The following is a 23,866-nucleotide window of genomic DNA, read 5'->3' as shown; positions in this document are numbered from 1 at the left end:
TTTAGTTACAGGTATATTTCTTTTATTTACAAATTATTCAACTACACATACTTTTCCTATTTCTTACTCAAGTGTATATTCTTTAATTGAAGTAAGAAATAATTTAAAAGTAAGAAACACTTGAGTAATAAATAAGAAAAGTATGTGGAAGTTGAATAATTTGGAAGAAAAGAACTAACACCTGTAACTAAATTGAAGGAAAAACTAACTTATTTACTCAAAGTAATAACAGACTGATAGTTTTCTTGTGTAAGGTGTTTTTTAATACCACACCAACCAGGGTACAAAGCATGTTTCATTAAGTGGTGCTGGCTAGTGGCAACTTTTGAAAACAATCTTTCACAGGCAATACTTTTGCAAACAATATTTACATCTAAATAAGAAAAAATTATACCCATTTGTTTTAAGTTTTTCTCAATTTAATAAGGTAAAATTTAATGAAACTTTTACAGCTGATCACCATTCCTGACATCAAAGATCTACGAAGAAGTTAAAAGCACATGTTATTAATGAATGGTGACTATCTGTGCTCAACTTTACTTAATTTTTATGTTAATATGGGAGTTAGATCAGTTTTCTTTTCCAAGAATTATGTGAAATAGGTTGGTAGTTAATTAAATAAGGTGATAAATTTTGAGATGAAAAGTTTTTTTAAGTAAAACTGGAGACAGGCCATCACAGAATTCTTTTTTTAAATAATTGTGTCTCTATACATAACCAAGGTAAAGGCTTAATGTATAAAAAGAAAGATGTTGATGAGTAGATTAAATAAGTTTTATGGCAGATTTTTAATTTAAATCTGTTTCAGCATATTCAGGTTATTGTTACACAAAACAGTTGGCTAGAATTTTTTTATTAATTTTTATTTTTTGTTACTATAAGTTAAGAAATGTAACATAAGTTTAATGAGCACTTAAATATATAAGTGAATACAATCCTAAAACTGAAAAAAAAAAATGGGTTTTAAGGAATTTATGAATGTAGCAGGTGAAAACAAAGCTAGATCAGTTACGGTAATATGTGAAATATATGTTCCAATATACGTACTGATGCACATACAAATATTAGTTAATAATTGATAATGCATAATAAAAAAGTATCTCAAAAAAAAGTTAATGTTAACTTACAATATGATCTAATCCTTCTTGAACGGTGTGATCCCGAGAATATATAAGACTCAATTTACTTCCCTGTACAGCTAGAGGACTCTTTTCAGCTACTTTTGCAGCTAAATCAATAGTACTCTGCAACATGCTGTAAAAAGAACAAAAGTGTTTTTCTTCAAATGATTAAAATTAGAACTGAAGTGTAATCACATCAGGCTTTGGTGAGGCCGGTGCATATTTGGATATTGAGAATGCACTGAACAGTTTAATGACAACTAATAACAACCTTTTAAATTTTTTGACTGGAAGCTTTGTTTGTTGGATTACATGACATACTTCCTTGAGTCAATGTTTGTAAAACAAGCATAATTTGCCTAATTTTAGAAGCTAACATAAAAGGTGCTAATTTCTAATTAACAGGACTCCAGATTTCATTAAACAATACAATTTTATTTTTAAGAAAAATATATATTGCAAACATAAAAAAGCTACAACTATATAAATAATATATAAAATACTCAATGTGAATTCATGAATAAATCTTTGTAATCTTAATGGCCAATTGTACACAATGCACTCCTCTGATAAAAAATTAAACTACTTAATCTTACAAGTTATAATCTTATTCAAACCATTGCTTTATGTTTGATTGAAAAGCTATAGTAGACCTTTATCTGGATCTAGTAATCCCATAGATGTACAGAATGTACATAAGAAAAAACCTAAAATTATTTATCAAAGCCTAGTTAATTCAAGGTAAAACTTTTCAATTGTTTTATAAATACTTTTTACTATAAGTTGCTGAAAATTTACTCTAAGGGGAACAAAAACTTAAAATTATTTTTTCTTTTTAAATAAAATCTTAAGAGACTTCATAGAAACAGTACGAAAAAACCAAATTGACATGTGTAATTAAGCAAATCTTATTTTATAAATTATTCATTTAGTGTGGATACTATGTAGAAATAATTCTTAAACTGAATAGAATCATGAATGTACTTTTGATAAAAAATCTACAATGATATCTTAAAATAGTTTTTAAATTCTTCAAACGTTATTCTAAAGTTTATATATCTATTAATTTTCTATTTAAGTAGTTCCTGTGATGACAATTTTTTGAGCATAAGCCTACCACCACCAGAAACAATTGTCACATGACTGTATAGTCACCACTGTTAAGTTCATGGCTTGGAATGTAAGTTTACGCACTAAATAATGTAATAGCTGAGCAAAGTTTTTTCCTCCAACAGCACTTTTGGTTTAAACAATTATGGAGCTTTTAGAAGGGGTATGACCCTGTACAGAATAGTGTCTTGTTATAGACGTATCATGATAAAAATTAATTTTAATTTCATTGTTTTATGAAATGGACAATTAATTTTTGATAAATTAATAATTATGAAACTATTTGACATCAATTGAATGTTTTTAAAAAATGAAAGAGTATAAAAGCATGGAATAATTTGTAAAATTACTTAATCTTATTATTTTACAACATTATAGGATCTTACAGGAACTTACTTTTAGTCTGAAGACTAGGCAGGGTTTTTTCATTAATTAATTTTTTATCAGATTTATTTTAGCTCACTTATTACAATAACAACTATCAAAATAAAGTAAGTAGTAAATAATTTTAGTAGTTTAATGTATGTGCAATAATTTTAAAACTATAGAAATTATTTGCATAATGGAACATACATAAAAGTAATATAACTGTATAAATTATTGAGGCTACAACTTTTGGAATAATCTTGTAAATATTTTTTATTTAAAATTTAATAAAATTTATATTATAGTTAGCAACACTCTATTCAGGTGGAATTGTGACCGAATATTTGTTTTGGTAAGTAATAACAAGGCTCAAATTGCACAGCAAATCATAGAAATTCTCAACAATACTCATAATATAAATTTCTTGGCATAGGATCATAATTTGTGAAACATTTGAGAAAGTTTTCCTTTAACAGCCTTTCCCTCCCCAATGGATATGACCCAGTAGTGCTTTTTCATTACTTTTCCTGATATTTATTATATGACTGCCTCATCAAACTCCATGTCAAATGATACTAAAAATTACAATTTTTTAAGATGAGAGCCATTGTACAAGGATGAAGTAGTTCATGGTAACAAGAATAGCATGACAAAAAGTCATTAGTGTGTGCCTAGGCTAACACTATATTCGAATGTTTGACAAGAACATTGCCCTTTTTCTTGTACTATGGTCATCAATTTTTTTTATTTTTTTAATGCTACTTTCAGTCCCGTGTTTTTGCTATGCAAAAACAGACTAGTCTACCATGACTGTGTATATATATATATATATATTTTTTTTTTTTTTAAATGATTACAAGTATACTCATGTATAGGTTTTACTGGAATTAATTAATAATGAATGATATATTCTTCAGTATTTCATCTTGTACTCTTAGAAATTATAAAAACTGAAGTAGAACAAGGAACACATTACTATTTGTCCATACATAGCAGAGGTATGGTATTCCATGAAATTAAGTTACATTTTTGTTTTTGATGTTTGTTGCTTTTATTTACAAGTATATTTCTATGATTGTGAGTTTTACACTCTTTATTTTACCTCAATCTTAATAAAAATTAAAAAATACTTGATCATTGAGAAAGAATGGTGAAAACTAGCAGTTATATTCACCTGGGTTTTAAATACCAACAGTTAAAAATAGAAGTTATGTTAGAAAAATTATAATAAAATTAACGTGAAGTTTTTAACATTGTTCTTATGGGCTTTTAGTGGTATAAGCAAATGTTACTAGTAAAAAAATTATTAAAACTATTATTGCAACAAATGAGTTTTAACAGTAAGCATAAACTTAATGACATATAAGATATTCTGCTTACATGACTACTTATTTCATATTCACTATAAATGTAATAAAACTTTGGCTGCAGTATTTTCATCTCTTCTAATGCTATCTGTCAGTCATTGATAGAACTCTGCGAATTTTTTATTCAAATGGTATAGTACTGGTCACCTAGATCTGGCATGAATTTAATTCCTCTAATGTCAGAATTTAATTTTTAGAACTACTAAGACAAAAATAAATAAATAAAGATAATAGATGAAACATACATCTGCTATGCAAAAGGGAAATTGAGGGAAGAGTAGGATTCCTCAATGTAAATGCTAGTACATTACATATAACCAATACCACAGCCAGCATGCTAAGAACTCTTCCAATATGAGAACATGAGAACACCTATCACATGTCCATTCCATATGAAATATGTAACAAATTGAGACCATTACAAACTGCTGGACTTTATTTAGAATCATTCAATCTACCAAGTTTCCATAAAAAATGCACAGCTTCTTTATTCCGTAAAGTATAAAAACATTATTAAAAAATAAATAATTTACCAATAATATAATAATAATAATTCTTATAAATAAATAAGTTATTTTCATTTACTTCAATAATCTTGATACATATCAAAATTTTTAAATCTACAACACTATTCACAACACTGAACAACAAACCAAAATAAAAATTCTTTATTTAATCACATGGTTCAGTGTTAATATTCATGATAGCCCACTTGGATAAAATTAAATAACAGTAATATACATCATACATAAAGAATAAAAGAAATATATCAATCATACAAGACAGTGTGTGTTGTTATAACTATAAATCTAAAAAAAACAAATAATACAAACCTGTTTCTATCAGCAAACACTTGTCCAATAAATCCACAATCTTTAGCTTCATTTGATGGTAATTTACGAGCAGTAAAAACTAATTCATTAACAAGACTAGCACTTCCTATTAATCGTGGCAATCTCTGAAGTGTACCAACATCAGCTGCCATACCTATAAACAGCATCATCAATTTGATAAAATTTATCACTGATTAGTACAGATTCAAGTTAAAATTGTTTTTAATCAGCCAGTAACAAATCAACTACTTAATGTTCCTTGTACAAAGTAAAGGAACTATTGTAATCACAAAAAATTATGGTTTTCAGATTTGGAACGGAATGAAACGCAAGAGTGGCGGAAGTTTCACAAATTCTCCCTTCGAATCGCAGAGCCTGGACAGTGTCCCTTGCTGCTATGATTCTGCTAATTGGGCTTGTTTCAAGGGTTTATTTTAATGTCAGGTCTAAGTTTCAAGTTTTGTTATATTTTATGGACGGATTTGTGAATAGTGTTCCATATCCGTTTGGACCAGCGTTCTCAAACCCATTTCTGGGTCCAACCGCGGGAGACTAGGCTTTTAAAACCTGTGCTCCTGACGTAATTCCCCTTCAGACCGTCCACTGAAGTCGTTTTGGTGCTTCATAGGCTTGTAGGAATACGCCACAACAGGGCCCTAATTGTTTGAAGGGAGCAATGCACCCCCTTCTCCGGAGGGAGTCGCAATTGCTGATTTAATTTAATTAATTGTAAGTACTCAAATTTTTTAAGGTATGAATAAAGGAGATTTTCATCTACTTCTTCAGTGGCTCCCCTTCACGTTGCTTCTCGGCTGGGCTCTTTTTCCGGACTCCAGTCCGTGACGGCGGGTCGCGTAGTGGGTCTTCCTTCTTCAGATGACCTCTTCGTTCTTCTTTGGCCTACACTTTCTGAGACTCAGCAGTAATGAAAATTACATGCCATTAACCTTGCTGTTCCCATGACTCTGAAGGGCTGAATGGGGGAAAGTGCAAGTTTCTTCTTTCTTCGTTCTTCTATGCTGTTGGTGGCTGCTGGGCTCGTTCCCTCTTCTTCGTTCTTGAAAGGAAAGGAAAAAGGGGGGACTTACAATTTGGGTAAAACATGATTCGCGATCGCAGTTTGGGAGCGGCGATCCCCTTTTGTCAAAGAAATAAGAGCGGATTACTCAAACACATCAAATAATTAATCATCCAGACACACATGTGTCTGGGAAGGGTTTGCGGGGACCGCGTGGCCGCAGTGGTGTTGTGTTGGCTATCATGGGTGTGATATCTGAAATATAGAAACAGAACACACCATGCACAAAAAAAAAGAAAGCTTTCATTATTTTATTTTTGAGATGAGTAGGATAATTTGGAAAGGAAAGGGAATTGTCCTCCTTCCGCCAGTGGGCGTCATACATATATATATTTCTGATATTAATATAAATAAAATATTAATTATCAAGCTATTTTATATATGTATTGAAAAGGGGGGTATCTCTCGCGCGAAAAAAAAACGCGCATTCCGGACGCCAAACGGCTTTGTTCGACTCCTTATCTTTGTCGGCATTATGGCAATTTTTCAGAATTGTAGGTATGGTAGTTCTCAAACTGAAAAAAACAAATTTTTGAATGGATACTTACCGCCTTTCAAGGTCTCTCAGCGAGACAGTACAGCTCATTGTTTCATACTATATTTTACACTAAAAAATGTTCAGTCGCGATTCCGGAAATTTTTTCTAACGCGTTATTCTGGTTGTAGCTCACGTGATACAGAGGCGCCTAAGCCTGGTTTGTCAATCCTCCACTTCTACAACGCATCCTTACAGTGGTCCTTTTCAGATTTCAACGGAAATATCCATTTTGACTAGTTTCGCTGTGACATCTGTACGTACATATAACTCAAAAACAATTAGCCATAGAATGTTGTAATTTTGGATTTAGGACAGTTGTAACATCTAGTTGTGCACCTCCCCTTTTCATTGCAATCGACTGGACCAAAAGTGTCCAAAAAAACCCAAATTCAAAAAAGTTTTGATTTTGGATTTTTTCTTACCTGCAGCAATAAGCTCTCATTGAGGGCTTATCAATGACATATCACAAATGGTACTTATTTTCATTGGTTCCACAGTTATAGCCAAATAAAATTTTAATTAATGAAACACTTAGATCTTATAAGGGAAATGCATATCGGTTCAAACCCGACTTTTCATTTCCTTTTTTAAACTTTTTTTTTAAATTTAAATATATTGATTTATTAACCTCCGATTGAAAAAAATCAGAAGTTATTAGTGAAATAAAATTTTATATTTTTTCATTTTAATTCTGAAAATTTTACAGAGGTTAATAATTATTAATAAAGCAATATATTTAATTTAAAAAAAAAAAAAAAAAAAAAAAAAAGTTAAAAAAATATATATTTATGAAGTTGGATTCAAACTGATGTGTGCATGGTTATGGATCTGACACGTTCTCACTACACCACATAACTACTTGAGCGACGTGAAACAAAATTATATAAACTAATATAAAATGCTGATACAGACACGACAAAATAATGTAATGCAATGTGTCCACCACAATATGCAATTATGTAACTGTCCACTTTACTAAAGAACTGGAGGATCGTATCTCACTTTCAAATGAAATAAGTTTAAATGAAGTACAGCAAAAAATGTGTATATGTAATTTATTAGGTGTATAAGGAGTCATGTGGTGTCCACATCACATTTTTTTTAAAAAGAATATATATATGAGAAAAATGATTTTATTACACAAAGATTTTATTTCCACATATTGATCACCATAATTTGGGAGACCGTTATTTCATAATTGAGAGCTCTCAGGTTTGAATCTGTTTTTTTTTTATTTTTTATTTTCTTACATATATACTAATCCAGATGATTTTTTATTACACAGTAGTAATAATAATTACACATAATTTACACATTTATTACACAATAATAATAATAATCCCCCAGAGTAAATCCATCTCCACGTCCGGATCAGTAACATCTACGATCCACATCCGTGGGGGGGGGGGACAACGGCTGTATATTGTCTCAGACTTGCACAATACTCCAAGCCGTCTGACGGAGCTAAGGTCAAAGTCCATTTCAGATTATGTGGTCATGGGAGTATGGATCACTGTCGTTTTTCATCTTGAAACTGAACTCCCCTGCGTGTTTGCCGTGTGCGAAGACCTGTGTCGCTGGAAATGAGGATCCTAGCGCTTGAGTGAAACCTCGCTGTTGGTCTGGAAAACCACGGCTAGATGTAGCAATACAGAGCTTTGGCCCCTACTTTAGCTAAACAGGAGGCCAGTTTGTTAACCACTGCCGGTCAATCGGCTTGTTTACGACTGAACCTTCCGCTTGGAGATGAGACGGGTAAACAGGTGAGAGCCCGAGATACCTTGGCAGGACTACTTTCCTGTTTCGGGTGGATTGAGATCTATATCTCTCGTAGCCCTGGCGTCCAGGTAGGCGTCCCAAATGTGTGGCTCCGTGGTGGGTGGGGAGCCAGAGAGACGAATTATTCTGTAACGCTCTTATGGAATCTAAAACTTTAAACCCTCGTTTGGTAACCCCCAACAACCTTGAGGGCAAACACCCTCGTTATGAAGTCTCTCTTCATTCAGCATCATCGTCAAAGAAGAAGAAAAGTGTATCTATACGACATGCGCCGATAGTTTCATCAACAGGAATTCCTCGACCGAAATATCTTGTTATCAGAAAAAACTATGGATTGGAAAGCGGTTTTTCGAACATTAGTCCCTTTGTCATAGCTAAGGAACTAGCGACGAAAAGTGGTGGACCAGTTAAGGAAGCTAGAAAGACACAGGCTGGATTATTCATTGGAGCACTGAACGATGTACAATCAGCGAAATTATTACAAATGAAACAATTGGCGTTACTGTAGAAGCTCACGGCACACTCAACTACTCCAAAGGAGTAGTGGTCTGTCGTGACTTACTTAATTGTAGTGAAGAGGAGATTGTTAATGAGATGCCATCGCAAGGCATCATCGCATGTAGGCGATTGAACATGAGGAGGAATGGTGAAGTGCTACCTTCTTCTTCTCATGTTTTACTTTTAATAAGCTATCGTTGCCTGAAAAAATAAGGACCGGAATCCATCGGTTGCATGTGCACGCCTATATCCCACCGCCGATGAGGTGTTTCAAATGCCAACGTTTTGGTCATATCTCGGACAGATGCAGCCATGAAGAGATTTGTGTGTGTGGCCAAAAAATACATGAAGGTGAACCCTTTAAGGAAATCCCTTTATGTGTGAATTCCGAAGGACAGCATTCAGCAAGATCTAGGAATTGTCCTGCTTTCAAGAAAGAGATCGTGACAAGAGACTAAATTTTGTAAGAAAATTAGTTATCTTGAAGCAAAGAAAATAGTTAACGCGCAGACACTGAGCAAAAAATCCTTTGCGCAAATGGCTGCGCTTAGCACGGATACGACATCGCCACAATTAATTGATAGCTTATTCAAGCAATTGACACCAGTTCTAACTACGGTTTTAGACAAATTTATCGAAAGGAAATTTGCTACAGTTGAACCAATGCTGTCGACTAGTAGTCAGCGGTCGAACGTCATCGCCAAATCAAATGAACCATTGAGGTCGCAGACACGACGGATTACTGAGAAGATTGAACGTAGCAGTAAGAAGAAGTCCAAAGCTAATAATAGCGGGACATCGAGTTTATCGAAAGTCAAATGTCCTCTGGAACCTTTACATTTCCTGCAAGGGGATAAGCCACCAAAAGGACAGAGGCTGCAGAAGAGCGGTACCTCTGTTGTAGTCAACTTAGAGAGAATGGAAACAACACAAGGCGTGACAGCGCCGCTGACAATTCATGCATCTTCGACCGAACTGCCGAAACCAGCGAATCCTGGTCTTACACAAAGCGCAACTCTGCCAAACCCTGAGACTATGTTAGTCTCAGGTGAGGAGAGCGACTGCGGTTCTGTGGGGTCTATAACTGACTCGAGTTGTACTGCATCTACAAGAAAGAAAAAAGGATGGCCACGCTTATAAAGTTAATGGAGAATATAATACAATGGAATATTAATGGTTGTGTCTCGCACCTACCTGAGCTTCAACTATTTATAAATGAGCACAACCTTGCATGCGTGTGTCTTCAAGAAACAGACTTTAAGCCAGAACATGATTTCCATCTACGTGGATATGATGTTATACGTGCAGATGTTGTATTTGGTCGACGAGCAAGCGGTGGTGTTGCCACTCTTGTGTGTTCACATGTCTTTTCAACGAATACACCTAAATACTACGTTACAAGCTGTAGCTATAAGTTTATCATCTCCAGTTGAAGTCTCCATCTGTAACATATATCTACCGGACGGCAACTGGAATATTGACGATCTACTAAACTTATATGGCCAACTATCACGGCCGATGATTCTGGTGGGGATTTCAATGTGCATAACCCACTTTGGGGTTCACAACAATTGGAACGCAGAGGGCGCAACGTCGAAGAATTTATATCGAACACAGAGTTACTCCTGTTAAACAAAGGTACGGGAAACTTTTTCAACATACGAAACGGTGGAACTTCAGCCATAGATTTGCCATTTTGTAGTCTAGTATTGTCGCTTTCCTTAGATTGGAACGTTGACTGACACCTTCATGGTAGTGACCTCTTTCCGATCATAACTACAACAAATACACAGTGGTAAGCACCAAAGTTTATTCAGCGCTGGTGTCTTAGACGTGCCGATTGGATTAGCTATACAGACAGCATCGTTATGCCAAGTTGTACTAGAAACATCGATGAGGTTAAAACAGAGGAAACGCGAGCAATTTTAAATTTGGCAAAGGAAAACATTCCTAAAACCACCCCAACTTCGACGAAACCAAGTGTACCGTGGTGGGGAGTAGATATAGCAATTAGCAGGAAAAGGAAAGCTTTCAATCTATTCAGGAAACGTCCTACCCTGGAGAATCTAATATCTTTTAAAGACATCGTGCTTACGCCAGACGCACCATATTATCTGCGAAAAAAGCATCCTGGGAAGCATACGTATCCTCCATCGATAGTAACACATCTGCTACGCAAGTATGGATGAAGGTTAGGGCCATAGCTGGCCGGTCCAATAGCCATTCATTGAACCCGCTCAAACAAGCCGGTGTCGTCGTAATCGATCAACAGGCTATACTTGAATTGTTGGCCGATCAGTTCGAAGCTGTGAGTAGCAATGAAAATCATCACATCGATTTCATTCGGATCTCAAGAGAGCAAGCATCGCTAAACTTTGTAACGGACGACGACCTTTTTTATAACGTACCGTTTTCATTCGTCGAATTCAATAATGTTCTAAAAAATCCAGTGATACTTCAGTTGGATATAACGATGTTCCGTATGCATTCGTCAAGAAGCTTAACGACGATGATAAAGCGTGGATATTACACTTGCTTAATAGAATATGGACCTTGGCCTCATAACTACAAATGTGGAAAGAAGCAGTGAACATACCGCTTTTGAAACAAGGAAAAGATCCTTTAGACACTTAAAGAGTTACAGACCAATATCTCTAACATCGTGTATCGGAAAACTGTTAGACAAAATGATAAATGCTCGTTTAGTATGGTTATTAGAAAGGAAGCAACTTCTTTCGCCGTATCAAACCGAATATAGACAGCGTCGTTCTACGACTGATAACATGATACTTCTTGAAAACGCTATAAAGAATGTTTTTATTAACAAGAAGCACTTCGTAGGCGTATTTTTCGACCTTGAAAAAGCATTTGATTGAGGTGGAGGTATGGAATTTTAAAACAAATGTATGAGTGGAAATCATGGAAATCTCCCCATGATTATCACCAGTTACTTATCTCAGCGAACCATAAAAGTACGCGTTGGAAACACCTATTCGACAAGTAGGTGTTTGCAAAATGGGGTTCCGCAGGGGTCATCCCTTAGAGGCACCCTGTTTACAATTGCTGTCGATAGGGTTCTACAAGCAATACCACTAGGAATTGGTAAATGTATGTATGTCGACGATCTGGCGATTTTCTATGCCAGCACGGAAACTGCAATGCTCTGCTACAAGTTACAGCAAGCAATCGATGATATTATTGTTGATGCGGCTGAAAAGTCTGGCTTCAGATTTTCAACCGAGATGACTGGCGCCGTACATTTCTGTCGCTTTAGAGGAGCACACCCTAGTCCATGACTTACAATTAGGGGTGTTGGAGTTCCATATAAAGAAAAAGTAAAGTTTTTGGGACTAGTCTTCCATAAAGATCTTACTTGGCGTCCTCATGTACGACGGTTAGCAGCTAAATGCAAACGAACGTTAAACATAATCAAATGTATGTCGGATATCAATTGGGGAGGTTATCAATTGGATCGAGAGGTTCTTCTAAATCTGTATACTTCATTGATACAATCAAGAATCGATTACGGCTGTGTTATTTATTCCTCCGCTCGAAAGAGGTCTGAAAGCCTTGGACGTCGTACAAAACGCCGGAATTCGATATGCGAAACGCTCCAGTAGCGTTTCGCATCAGTCCCATCTACAGCCTCGTATGTGAATCAGGATTGTTTCCACTACGTTTTCGAAGAGACATCCTGTTACTGCGCTATGCGGTCTATGTCACGTCTTCACCGCACCATGTAAATACGCCAGCGTTCATTGGGCATCCTCTCCAAGAAGCTTACAACCGGCGTCAGATCTATACCACACCGGTTGGAATCGGAGCTCAAGATTGATGGACAAGTACAACATTGTGCTTCCAAGACTTGTTGAATCAACGGTGTGTGAATCGCCACCGTGGCTGCTTCCATTGACCTTTTCTCAAATGGATCTGGCACGTTTTAAGCACTGCAATTCTCAGGAAATAACTCATCGTTTTCAAGAGCTTGTGAGCGAACACAACTGGTAACTGGTTTTCTACACGGATGGCTCTAAGACGGTGAACGGCATTGGCAGTGCCTTCCATTGTGCTGGCGTTAGTCATTTGTGGTCCTTGCCGGCAATTGCATCTGTTTATACAGCTGAGTTGTATGCCATTTGGCAAGCTCTGAGGTACTGTGAGCACTATAATGTATCATGATTTTTAATCTGCAGCAACTCACTGAGTAGTATTCAAGCACTGCAAGATGGGTACTCGACAGACCCCTTAGTGAAAATGATTCTTGCACTGCTTCAGGTGCTAAGCAAGAAGGGGCAACAGAGCACATTGATGTGGATTTGTGGACACTCCGGTATTGCTGGTAACGAGGCTGCGGATGAGGCAGCTCAAGTGGCAGCTGAGGAGCCTGAGCCCGATGGAATACCTGTCAGACCTGGCGATGTTAAGTGTCACAAGTCTGCCTGTGTCAGACGTGAATGGCACAGAGTTTGGAGTGGGTTAACCACAAAACTTAACCAGTTGTGAGGGATGTTAGCAACCGTTGACAGTCAAGCATTTATTGGAGGATTGCATTGTACATCGCGGTCTGCGTCATCAATTCAAAATAGAAGGAGGAATAAAGAGAATTTTGAGAAATGAGGAATATGCTATTAAAGACTTGTTGCTTTTTCTTTATAAGGCCGGACTATTCTATTGTATTTGAATTTAATTTTTGGAGGCATGTCTTCGACATATACTCTGTTGCAAGAGTGGATAGTTAGACTTCCCTTTTCTTTGTTTAATTTTTACTTTTTTTTTTGCGCCCCATTCAGGTGTGTAAACTTTATCAATGTGTGTGTACTTTTATTTTTTCTTCAGCTACTTCATGCTTTTCAGTGAATGCTATCGTTTATTCTTACTTTTTGTTTTGAGAACTGACAAGGGCCAATGATCTTGGCAATCGATGCCCGATGACAAAAAAAGATATAATAATTTGTTTTGTTTATGCAACAGAACAGCTACCTTTGTATATTACATAAAATCGTATAGAACAATCACAACAATAATAACAATTATATATTCAAATACAAATAAAATAATTAGAAATTTATATATGATATTTATGGGGTGATAACAAAATCATATAGATGAAAACATACAAAATCAAAAACACAATATTATTAGTAATACATTTCAAATATAACAAAAGTTATAAGTAATAATCCTTTAAAAATAACAATAATTTCAAAATCATAAAAGTAAGCATTACTACCAGGTTTATAATTTTGAAGAAAGTCAAAGAATAGGCTTCAGAATTTTTTAACTATATTTTCATGTTTCGCTTCTACTGTTACACTTCTAAGGATAATAATCCATCGCTACGTAAGCCTCTCAAATTTTTAATGAAGGTCTTCTCATCTTCCCAAGTGCTTAGCTTATCCTGGAACTTCACTGCAATGCTGGTACACCGCTCAACCGGAGACATGGTAGAACCAACCAGTTTCACAAATTGTCTAAAAGACCTCACTGACCTGGCCCGGTTTTGTAAGACAACTTGGTAACGCGTCGGAAGTTTATTGTGTAGAGCTTTATAAAAGAAAACCATGTCAAAGTATGTTCTTCTATCAGACAAACTGGAAAGGTCTAATTGCCTCAACATATCCTCTCTACTAGCATCAACAAAACAATCTCTAAACTTAGAACGCATCCAGTTCAAGAATCTATTCTGAACACCCTCAACCAGATCAGAGGCAAAAACTCATGTACTATTACACACCATTGGGTCGAGTACTCCAAGCGACTCCTCACCAAAGATTTGTATAGCAGGTTACAAGTGGAAATATTGTTAAAACGTCCAGAAATCCAAATGACAAGACCAAGGTCCCGGCGTGCTTTATTGAAAATCCAAGCAACATATTCGTGATAATACAATTTCATATCAAATAAAATCCCGAGGTTCTCAACCAATGTTTCAGCGACAATAGCATGTGTACCAATCCTATAGCTGAAAACGAAGTTCGACGTCTTACAAGATAAAGTCAAATGTTTGGTCTTATGAAAATTTAAGGGCATACAATTGCGGTTAGCCCACTTCAACAACTCTGAATTTAACTATGGCAACAGGTGATCCGTATTATTCCTGATCGGATAATATATTTTGACATCATCCGCAAACATCTGAAAATTGCATGTCAAAAGATACTCGATATCATTTATAAAAATAATAAAAAGAAGGGGACCCAAATCAGAGCCTTGGAGAACTCCAGACTTAGCCAAGAAGGATTCCTCAGACATCTGTCCACCAAAACGCACCGAAAAATGCCTGTTATGAAGATAAGAGGACAGCCAATCATTAAGACGATCGCTGAAGCCGAAGTCCTTGGTCTTTGACAACAACAAGTGATGGGGCATCTTGTCAAAAGCTTTGGTAAAATCAAAATACATCATATCTACTTGACCCCTACGCTCAATTGCATTAACTGAATCCTGCAAAAAGGCAGTCAAATTAGAAGCTGGTGAGCGACCTTTAATAAATTCATGCTGAAATGATGATAACATCAGGAGAACATGGTTATAAATATGTCCAATGTTCAAATAAAGATCTGGAAAAGGCAAAAAAATCACTGTCGTTGAGTCATACGGCAAAGGAGTTTGTGACAAGAGTACAGGAAAAATCTGGGTCTAGCGAAATGGAGGTGCAAGAAATTATTGAGAAAGCACCAGACACAGACGATATTAAAACTGTACCCATAGAGCCTCCAAAAGCTCAGAGAACAGTTACGGTGAGAGCATCTATTTCAGTGGCCCCAGCACACCCTTAGAGATTGAATTTAGTTCATCAGCTTTCGAAAATGGATCGCTTGTGAGTTTCGATTCAATAGCAATGAAGCTAACTGCACCAATGAAGCTTTCATCACCTGATGTCAGCCGGAGAACATCATTGGCATCAGGAAGAGAAGAAGGAGATGCCATGTCCAAGGTTTCAGATACACTTTCATCAGAAGTTGAGGCCGTAAGAAGAATGGAAAAACGGTGCAAGAAAGGATGGCCAAAAGGAAAGCCTAGGCGTTAAACATGAGGAATCCAAAGCTGTATGAGAATATGTAATTTATGAATTTAAAAAAAATTTTTTTTTAAGTGGGACGGGGCTAATGACCAAACTAGTTGTTAGTTAAAATAGTTATAATAGTTCAAATGACTCAAAAAAAAAAAAAATAATAATCTGGAAAAAGCTATATGAATTTCATGTTTGTCATAACAATTATTAATCTAAAACTCTTCATGATCATGTGGAAGTAGTTACATGGAGAATGAAGGATCAATAAATAGAAACAAACACATTTTGTTTTATAAAACTAGAATAAATTAAAATAAATTTATTTTAATTTTCATTATACCTGGTTACAATCTTACAATCCTTAGAATGACAATTAAAAAAATAAATAAATACAAGAAAAATAAAATAAATTTATCATTTTTTCCAGATTCTTATAAACACAGTGGAATCCATGAATAATGTGCTTGCTTGTAACAAGAACTTGGTTCTAACAAGCAAAATTCTGGATTCGTTTGGTTTTCCATCTCATTAATGATAAAATTAACTTGTTTAGCTAGATATCAATGCATCACAAACTTGGTTATTACAAGAGCATTTTCATTTTTTAAAATACTGTAATTCAAAAAAGTTAAATAACAACCAAATAATCACAACGCAAGGGAAATTCCATTTACAAAATATACATTTACAATTTATATGTAAATATTGTAACATTTTATTTTAGGCTTGCTCAGGTCAGGTCTGAAGGGTGAACAGAAAGTTTGTAACAGGACACTGTACAGTACATACAATTCAAGTACATACAGTACAAGTTTCATTGTGGTATTACAAAGGCTGGTAGTTATTTTCATTACTCAGGTTTTTCTGTTTGCAAATTTCCAGGAAGGACTGGGACCAAACAACAATCCTGACCCCGTCAAAACCACCCAAACAGGTTCAAACTCTTAACTTTCACAAAAAAAAATCAACCTTTCAGGAATACTCAATAAATGACTATGCAACAGCTGATGACGATGTATATATTTCAGAAATCCCTACTGATGAAGACATTATTACTGAGGTAACTCATAGTCGTGTAAGTGATAGCAAAGCTGAAACTGAAAATGAAGATGAATCTACTACTCTCCCAGTCGTATCAATGATTCACACCAAAGAATGTTTTAAAAAATTAACTGAGTTTAATGAGACTAATAATTTAAGTAATGAATTTGTAGAGTACTTTAATAAACTACAGAACTGTTTTGATGATTACAGGAGAAGATTATTGAACAAACAAAAATAAACAATTATTTTAAGGCTAATTAGTTTGTATGCACAATTAAGTTTTGACGTATTCTGCTAGAATGAAGAAAAAATAAATTAGAATGATTTTTTATAGATTTAATACAGTTTCTACGTCCAAACGTGTGAAAAAAATTTTTTTGTAGCATTCATTTGTTACTTTCCTCAATGATTTTGTTAAGTTTTACTGCATACCTATTACAATTTTTTTTTGCTAATTCATTGAGTGGTAACAGTTTTGGTTAAAAGCAAAACATATTACCATCTAAAAATTGTATTACATCTACATTTTATTTGTTAGTCTATAATACAAAACACATCAATATTTTATTTTAACACAGCTTCTTAGGTGTACAGTATATTTTTTGTATTATAATAGATAATGATGGCTAAAAATCTACGGTTACAAGGTGGCAACTCGGAAGTACTGAATGAGCCCGGAAGTACGTGGCTGTAACGAACATATTTGATCGGCTCCTTGAATCTCATTATAACCAAGTTTTACTGTAATTAACAAAAAGGACAGAAGAAAAATTGGTGCACTGAAAAAATGAAGGAAATATGGAAAGAAGAAAAAAAGAATGACATGGCATGGTCCTTAGTAGGCAAAAAAAAAATCTGTGTTAGTGTATATGTAAGGAAAAGAATAAAGTTAAAAAAAATGCATGGAGACTCTCAGAGCTCTTGGCTATGAGACTGGGAATGGTTGCCATTTGGCTGCTGTGACTGCAGATATACAAATAAGCAACTTAAACCACTCGAAAATCTTTAAACAGAGTTTACTCCAAAGAAGAGCTACGCTGGAAGTCATTTTGGATTTAATGTAAAGAAATCCTCTACTACTGTCCTGAAACCAATCAACTGTGTTGTAAGCTGATTGATTGCCTGCCCTTATAAGTTTAAATGTTTTAATAATAAGTAAATGGTTCTCACAAAATTATTCAGTCAATTTTTCCATCTTCCCGATCATTCTTCACTTAACTTAATATTATGTAGCATTCAGTTTTGCTGAATACTACTTATTTCACAAACAAATATTTTTACATTGCAGCCTCTAATCTGCATTTACCTTGCTTTTCTTTAATTTTATTTTAGAAATTTTAAATAAAGTTCAGTAGTTCCCTTCTTTTTCTTGATGTTTCAAGAGCTGTTATCAGTCGCATTGTTCATGACCATTTAGGCTTCAGAAAGATTTGTGCACATTGGATGGCGCACATCTTAACAGAATGTCACAATAAGATCCGAATGGAATCTGCTTTGGAATTTTTGATGTGCTACACAGAAAAAAGTGATGAGTTCCTTAATTCAATTGTTACTGGGCATGATCATGGATTTCATAACACGCCAGAGAGAAAACAGCAGTCAAGTGAATGGCGTCAACCTCAATCATCAACCAGACCAATTAAGGTAAAGCCAAAGCCATTTGGATGCAAACTGATAGCCACAGTCTTTTGGGATTGGTTTGGCATACTGCTGATTGATTTCAGGCCATGTGTAACAGCTATAAATGCAGAAGCCTACTGCGAAACTCTACATAAGTTACGACACGCTATTCAAAATCGGCAACTTGGGCGACTGACTGATAGCATTGTCCTGCTCCACGATAATGCACATCCACATGTTGTGGATTTGACATGTGATTTACGGAGAATGTTTGAATGGGAAATTTACTATCAGCTACCATATAGTCTGAACTTAGCTCCTTCTGATTACCATTTGTTTGAGAAATTGAAAGAATTTTTTAGTGGTAAGCAATTCGCTGGTGACAATGAACTTAAAAATGTAGTTAATCAGTGGCTAAATGGACTGGCCATTGTAGCTGGTGTATCGCCATGATAAATGTCTTAATTCATGTAGTGATTATTTAAAGAAGTAGTATAAGGTATGTAGTTTAAGAGAAATAAGAAATATTTATAAAGTTTTCAGAATAAATTTTTTTACAATGAAATGGTCTTTACTTTAGAGCTAACCTCTTGCAGTTTTCTAATTATAGTTTATAAATTTAAATCCATTAAACTAGAAGAGAATAACAATGACATTTTTAGTTACCAGAAACAAACAGATGACATAGTTATTTTGTAGTTTCACAACAAATATACATTTATCAAGTACAAAAATATCACAGAACTTAAACTTACATAATGAAAACTTAAGCAGTTTTATACTATCTATGCTTATTATAAGATGTAAATCAAGGAGAGAATATAAATTTTGAAATAATTCAGGTAAGGATTATTACTATGGATCTAGAGATTAGATATGCCAGAATTTACAGCTAAAAAGTAAAGAAATAGTTATCAGATTTCATAAAGTAACAAAACTGATTCATCAGTTCTAATATTATATATAAATAAATTAAAATTGTTTTGTCAATATACAGATACTTATATGTAACAAAATAAAACTATATTATTATAATCTACATCAAAAGAGTTAGGTATTAACTAATACATCAAAATATTTATTATCTTACCAATATCAACTTCCTTAACTTGAAACCAAGCATCAGCAGTGCAAAATCTGATATCAGTAGCAGAAATAAGATCAACACCACCACCTATACAAGCTCCATGAATTGCTCCGATGACCGGCTTACAACACTAATTAATAAAAATATAAAAAAAATGTAAATAAATACAGCAATCGATTTTTTTCTCTTTTACGTAAACAAATTCTTCAGAACTATTGGGTGTGGCAGTGGGTTTATCATGTTCATTCTCTCTACTACATTTGAATAACAGTGGAGCATACAAGTGGACTGATGGTGAGAAGCGTTGAAGTAATACCATTTTAATAATATTTCTGTATGGTGATAAAATCTCTTTCCTTCTGTACTTATAGAAAGGTTGAACAGTTTTAAAAAAACAGAAAGATGAAGAGTACTTAGTGTCCGTAAAATAAAAAAATCCCTTATTACAGAGAAAAGTTAACAATTTGATATGGTATTTCACCATTTGGTACCTTAGGCTGTTGTTTTTTGAAGATATCCACATAATTACAGTCATACCTCAGTGCTATGTTAAATGGAGAAAAAATTTGTCTCAAACTGGAATGTCTAGGAGTGAACAAGAGTTTATTTTTGTAGCAAGATTCACTAAGAGCATCATTGTGCATGATGCCATGCACATATTTTAAGAAGTATGCTTCTGGATATGTCATCTCAAGGAATGAAAACATCAAATTCAACCTCTACATTTGACAGCACTTCAACTTTTTTACAGAGATACTGGAAATCAACATTTTTCATACAAACAAACCTAGAACTTTAGAAGTAAGAGAGAACACTGACCAGGAGATATGGGAGAGGGAACTGATATTAACATGCTGGAAAAAGTAATGGGAAGTGTAAGAACATGGATTGCCAAATTCACTGAGGAAGATGGACATCTAAAGAATGCAAGTTTTCTTTTGTGGATAATAAAACTCACTTATTTGATGTTAAATAAGTAATGTTTATGTTTTCTTTATACCTAAACATAAGACTATCATGTTACATTTAAATGTAACTAAATCCAATACTACCCTTTATAAATATCATGACACATGTAACTGTAAATACTAATTAGCTACTTAATTGTAACATGCTTATGTTGAAACATAATCTATAAATAAATAGTCAAAACAAAGGAATATTAGGAACTTAATTTAATTATAAACAGAACTTAATTTATTTAACATGCAGTCAGTTTAAATAATAAATACTTAAAAAGAAAATAATCCTTATAATGGGAGTAACTTGTGCAAGGGTACATTTTACATTGTTCTATTTATCAAATGACAAAAGTGGGCTCAAGGTTAGTTACAGTTGAAATAAGTTTATCACGCACTACTGTAATTTCATTATCCATTACTTTGTTTTATATTGACTGTGTAATTTTCTGAGGTTGGATGAATGTACATTGTAGATACTTATTTTGTATGAACAAGTGAGCGATTGCTCTCTGTTGAAATTTGCACAGTCTGTATGTCAAAAATATCATGTTTGATATATAAATAGTGTGAGCTGAGATTGCAGAGAAAAATCAAACTAACAGTCAATGTTCATCAAACATCTTGAGAGTATGAAAAAATACTTAATTCACTTGCCCAACAAATCTTAGAAAATTATCCTCACAGACTGAAAAGAGTGTAAAAATTATCCTCGCAGATTGACTGTGATGAAGACTGTGAAAATTATCCTCATCATTTAATTTTAACAACTTGTTATAAACACAACCTCCATATCTTTTCCTTTGGGAACATATTAAAACTGTTTTTTTTTCTGAATGATCCTAACATTCATTAACTGAAAATTAACATTACAAGCAAGATTTCAAACAAGCGTTACAACAAAAAAGGGCTAACAACACCATAAAATGCATAAGTAGTTGTATCCATGTTAGAGGAAACATTTTAAATATCAAATATCACATTTTAAATACTTCTTTTAATAAAAATGAACAGTTATAAAAAAAATATAGAAAAAATAATAATGATATTTCTCTGAAAAGGAAATACTAAATCTGTACTAAACTACTAAACAAGCCATTGAGAAAAACAAAAAGTAGATGGAATTTGAATGAAATAAAATTACTATGCTATGGAAAAATTTTAAAAAATATTTGAAATTATGTACATCAGAAATTAGGAAAAAGTAAAAAATCTAAAAATATACAAACTGATACATTCAAATGTGCTATAATAATGAGCTAACTGAAACTGACAAAATTTAACTGATTATTTCAAAAACTTTTTTTGTATATAGACAGTATGACTATTTCATTAATGTTATCAATTTGAATAGAAAGCACATGAGTAAAAGTAGAACTAATGTTAAGTCTATGTATCTCAGACCTGTAAAATTGATGAAATAAAGAAAATAATTAATAGATTGAAAAATAAATCAAGTACGACTGTTTGGATACTTCTGTGATATAAGTATTAAGCAATACAATTACATTTATTGATGCTTTAATGTATTTATACAATTTAAGCTACTATATTGGTATATGTTCAGATCAACTGAAAATGGCTGAGGTATACCAATTTTTAAAGCTGGTGATAAAGCTAATCCTGGAAATTACAGACCTATTCTTTATCTCTAATTTTGCAAAGATATATGAAAAACTATTACATAACAGAATTTTGAATTTCCTGGATAAATATAATATTCTTTCTAACTCACAATGTGGTTTTACAAAGAATCTTGGAACTAAAGATGCAACTGCTGACATATCTGACATCATATACCATAATATAGACATGCTACATTTGGATTTGGATTACATTTTTGGATTTGGTTAAAGCCTTTGATACTGTAGAACATAAAATTTTAATTGAAAAATTTGAAAAAACTGGAATTATAAGTTTATCTCTCAGCTACTTTAAAATGATCTGTTGAATAGAAAACAACATAATGGAAATAAAATTAATGGAAAAAAGAAAACCTACAAGATTTGAATCCTCAAATCTTCCTCAGAGGAACCATTACTCAGAAATTCCTCAGGAACCATTACTGGATCAGTAATATTCATATTAGTAATATATATTTGAGCTACAAAATCCTGATTGTAAAATTTTATCTTATGCTGATGACAATTTACAATATATTATGGAAATTTTTGGTTTGAAATTTATAATAAACTGGATAGATTAAATGTAGATGTAGTAGGAATTAGTGAGGTTTGGTGGGAAGAGGAAAACGACTTTTGGTCAGGTGATTTTAGAATAATTAATACAGATTCAAATAAAGGGCAGGCAGGAGTAGGTTTTGTAATGAACAAGAAGATAGGGAAGAAAGTAGAGTATTTCAAAACGCATAGCGATAGAATCATTGTAATAAGGATTAAATCAAAACCTAAACTGACAACGATTGTTAATGTCTATATGCCTACAAGCGCCCATGATGATGATGAGGTAGAGTGTGTATATGAAGAGATTGATGAAGCAATTAAACACGTAAAAGGAGATGAAAATTTAATAATAGTTGGAGATTGGAATGCAAGCATTGGAAAAGGCAAGGAAGGAAATATAGTGGGTGAATACGGGCTGGGCAAAAGGAATGAAAGAGGGGACCGACTTATAGAATTTTGCACGAAGTATAATTTAGTAATTGCCAACACCCAATTTAAAAATCATAATAGAAGAATATACACTTGGAAAAAGCCAGGCGATACTGGAAGGTATCAGATAGATTATATCATGGTTAAGCAAAGATTTAGAAATCAACTCGTTGACTGCAAAACTTACCCTGGAGCAGACATTGATAGCGACCATAATTTGGTGATAATGAAATGTAGATTGGGGTTTAAAAACCTGAAGAAAAGGTGTCAGATGAATCGGTGGAATTTAGAGAAGCTTGAGGAAGAGGAGGTAAAGAAGATTTTTGAGGAGGACATCGCAAGAGGTCTGAGTAAGAAAGATAAGGTAGAAAATGTAGAAGAAGAATGGGAGAATGTTAAAAAGGAAATTCTTAAATCAGCAGAAGCAAACTTAGGCGGAATAAAGAGAACTGGTAGAAAACCTTGGGTTTCAGACGATATATTGCAGCTGATGGATGAACGTAGAAAATATAAGAATGCTAGTGATGAACGTAAAAGGAACTATCGGCAATTAAGAAATGCTATAAACAGGAAGTGCAAACTGGCGAAAGAAGAGTGGATTAAAGAAAAGTGTTCAGAAGTGGAAAGAGAAATGAACATTGGTAAAATAGACGGAGCATACAGGAAAGTTAAGGAAAATTTTGGGGTACATAAATTAAAATCTAATAATGTGTTAAACAAAGATGGTACACCAATATATAATACGAAAGGTAAAGTCGATAGATGGGTGGAATATATTGAAGAGTTATATGCAGGAAATGAATTAGAAAATGGTGTTATAGAGGAAGAAGAAGAAGTGA

At 33.9% G+C, this 23,866-nt stretch overlaps 1 protein-coding gene across 3 annotated transcripts in view; it reads right to left on the bottom strand.

Annotated features, from left to right (window-relative positions):
* The window catches only part of LOC142319324 (delta(3,5)-Delta(2,4)-dienoyl-CoA isomerase, mitochondrial), a 70,438-nt gene that overhangs the window by 2,850 nt on the left and 43,722 nt on the right, over positions 1-23,866 (bottom strand). For all 3 annotated transcript variants that reach the window (XM_075356488.1, XM_075356489.1, XM_075356490.1), the window contains 3 exons: positions 19,460-19,586; positions 4,798-4,951; positions 1,128-1,254 (listed from right to left, as the gene is read on the bottom strand). In XM_075356488.1, the coding sequence (XP_075212603.1) occupies positions 1,128-1,254; positions 4,798-4,951; positions 19,460-19,586 (408 nt within the window). The remainder of the gene's footprint in view (positions 1-1,127; positions 1,255-4,797; positions 4,952-19,459; positions 19,587-23,866) is intronic.

The sequence above is a fragment of the Lycorma delicatula genome, chromosome 2 (assembly GCF_047948215.1).
Source record: "Lycorma delicatula isolate Av1 chromosome 2, ASM4794821v1, whole genome shotgun sequence".
Taxonomy (NCBI): domain Eukaryota; kingdom Metazoa; phylum Arthropoda; class Insecta; order Hemiptera; family Fulgoridae; genus Lycorma; species Lycorma delicatula.
Note: the sequence above shows the minus strand (reverse complement) of the source record. Positions and strands in the feature narration are given on the sequence as shown.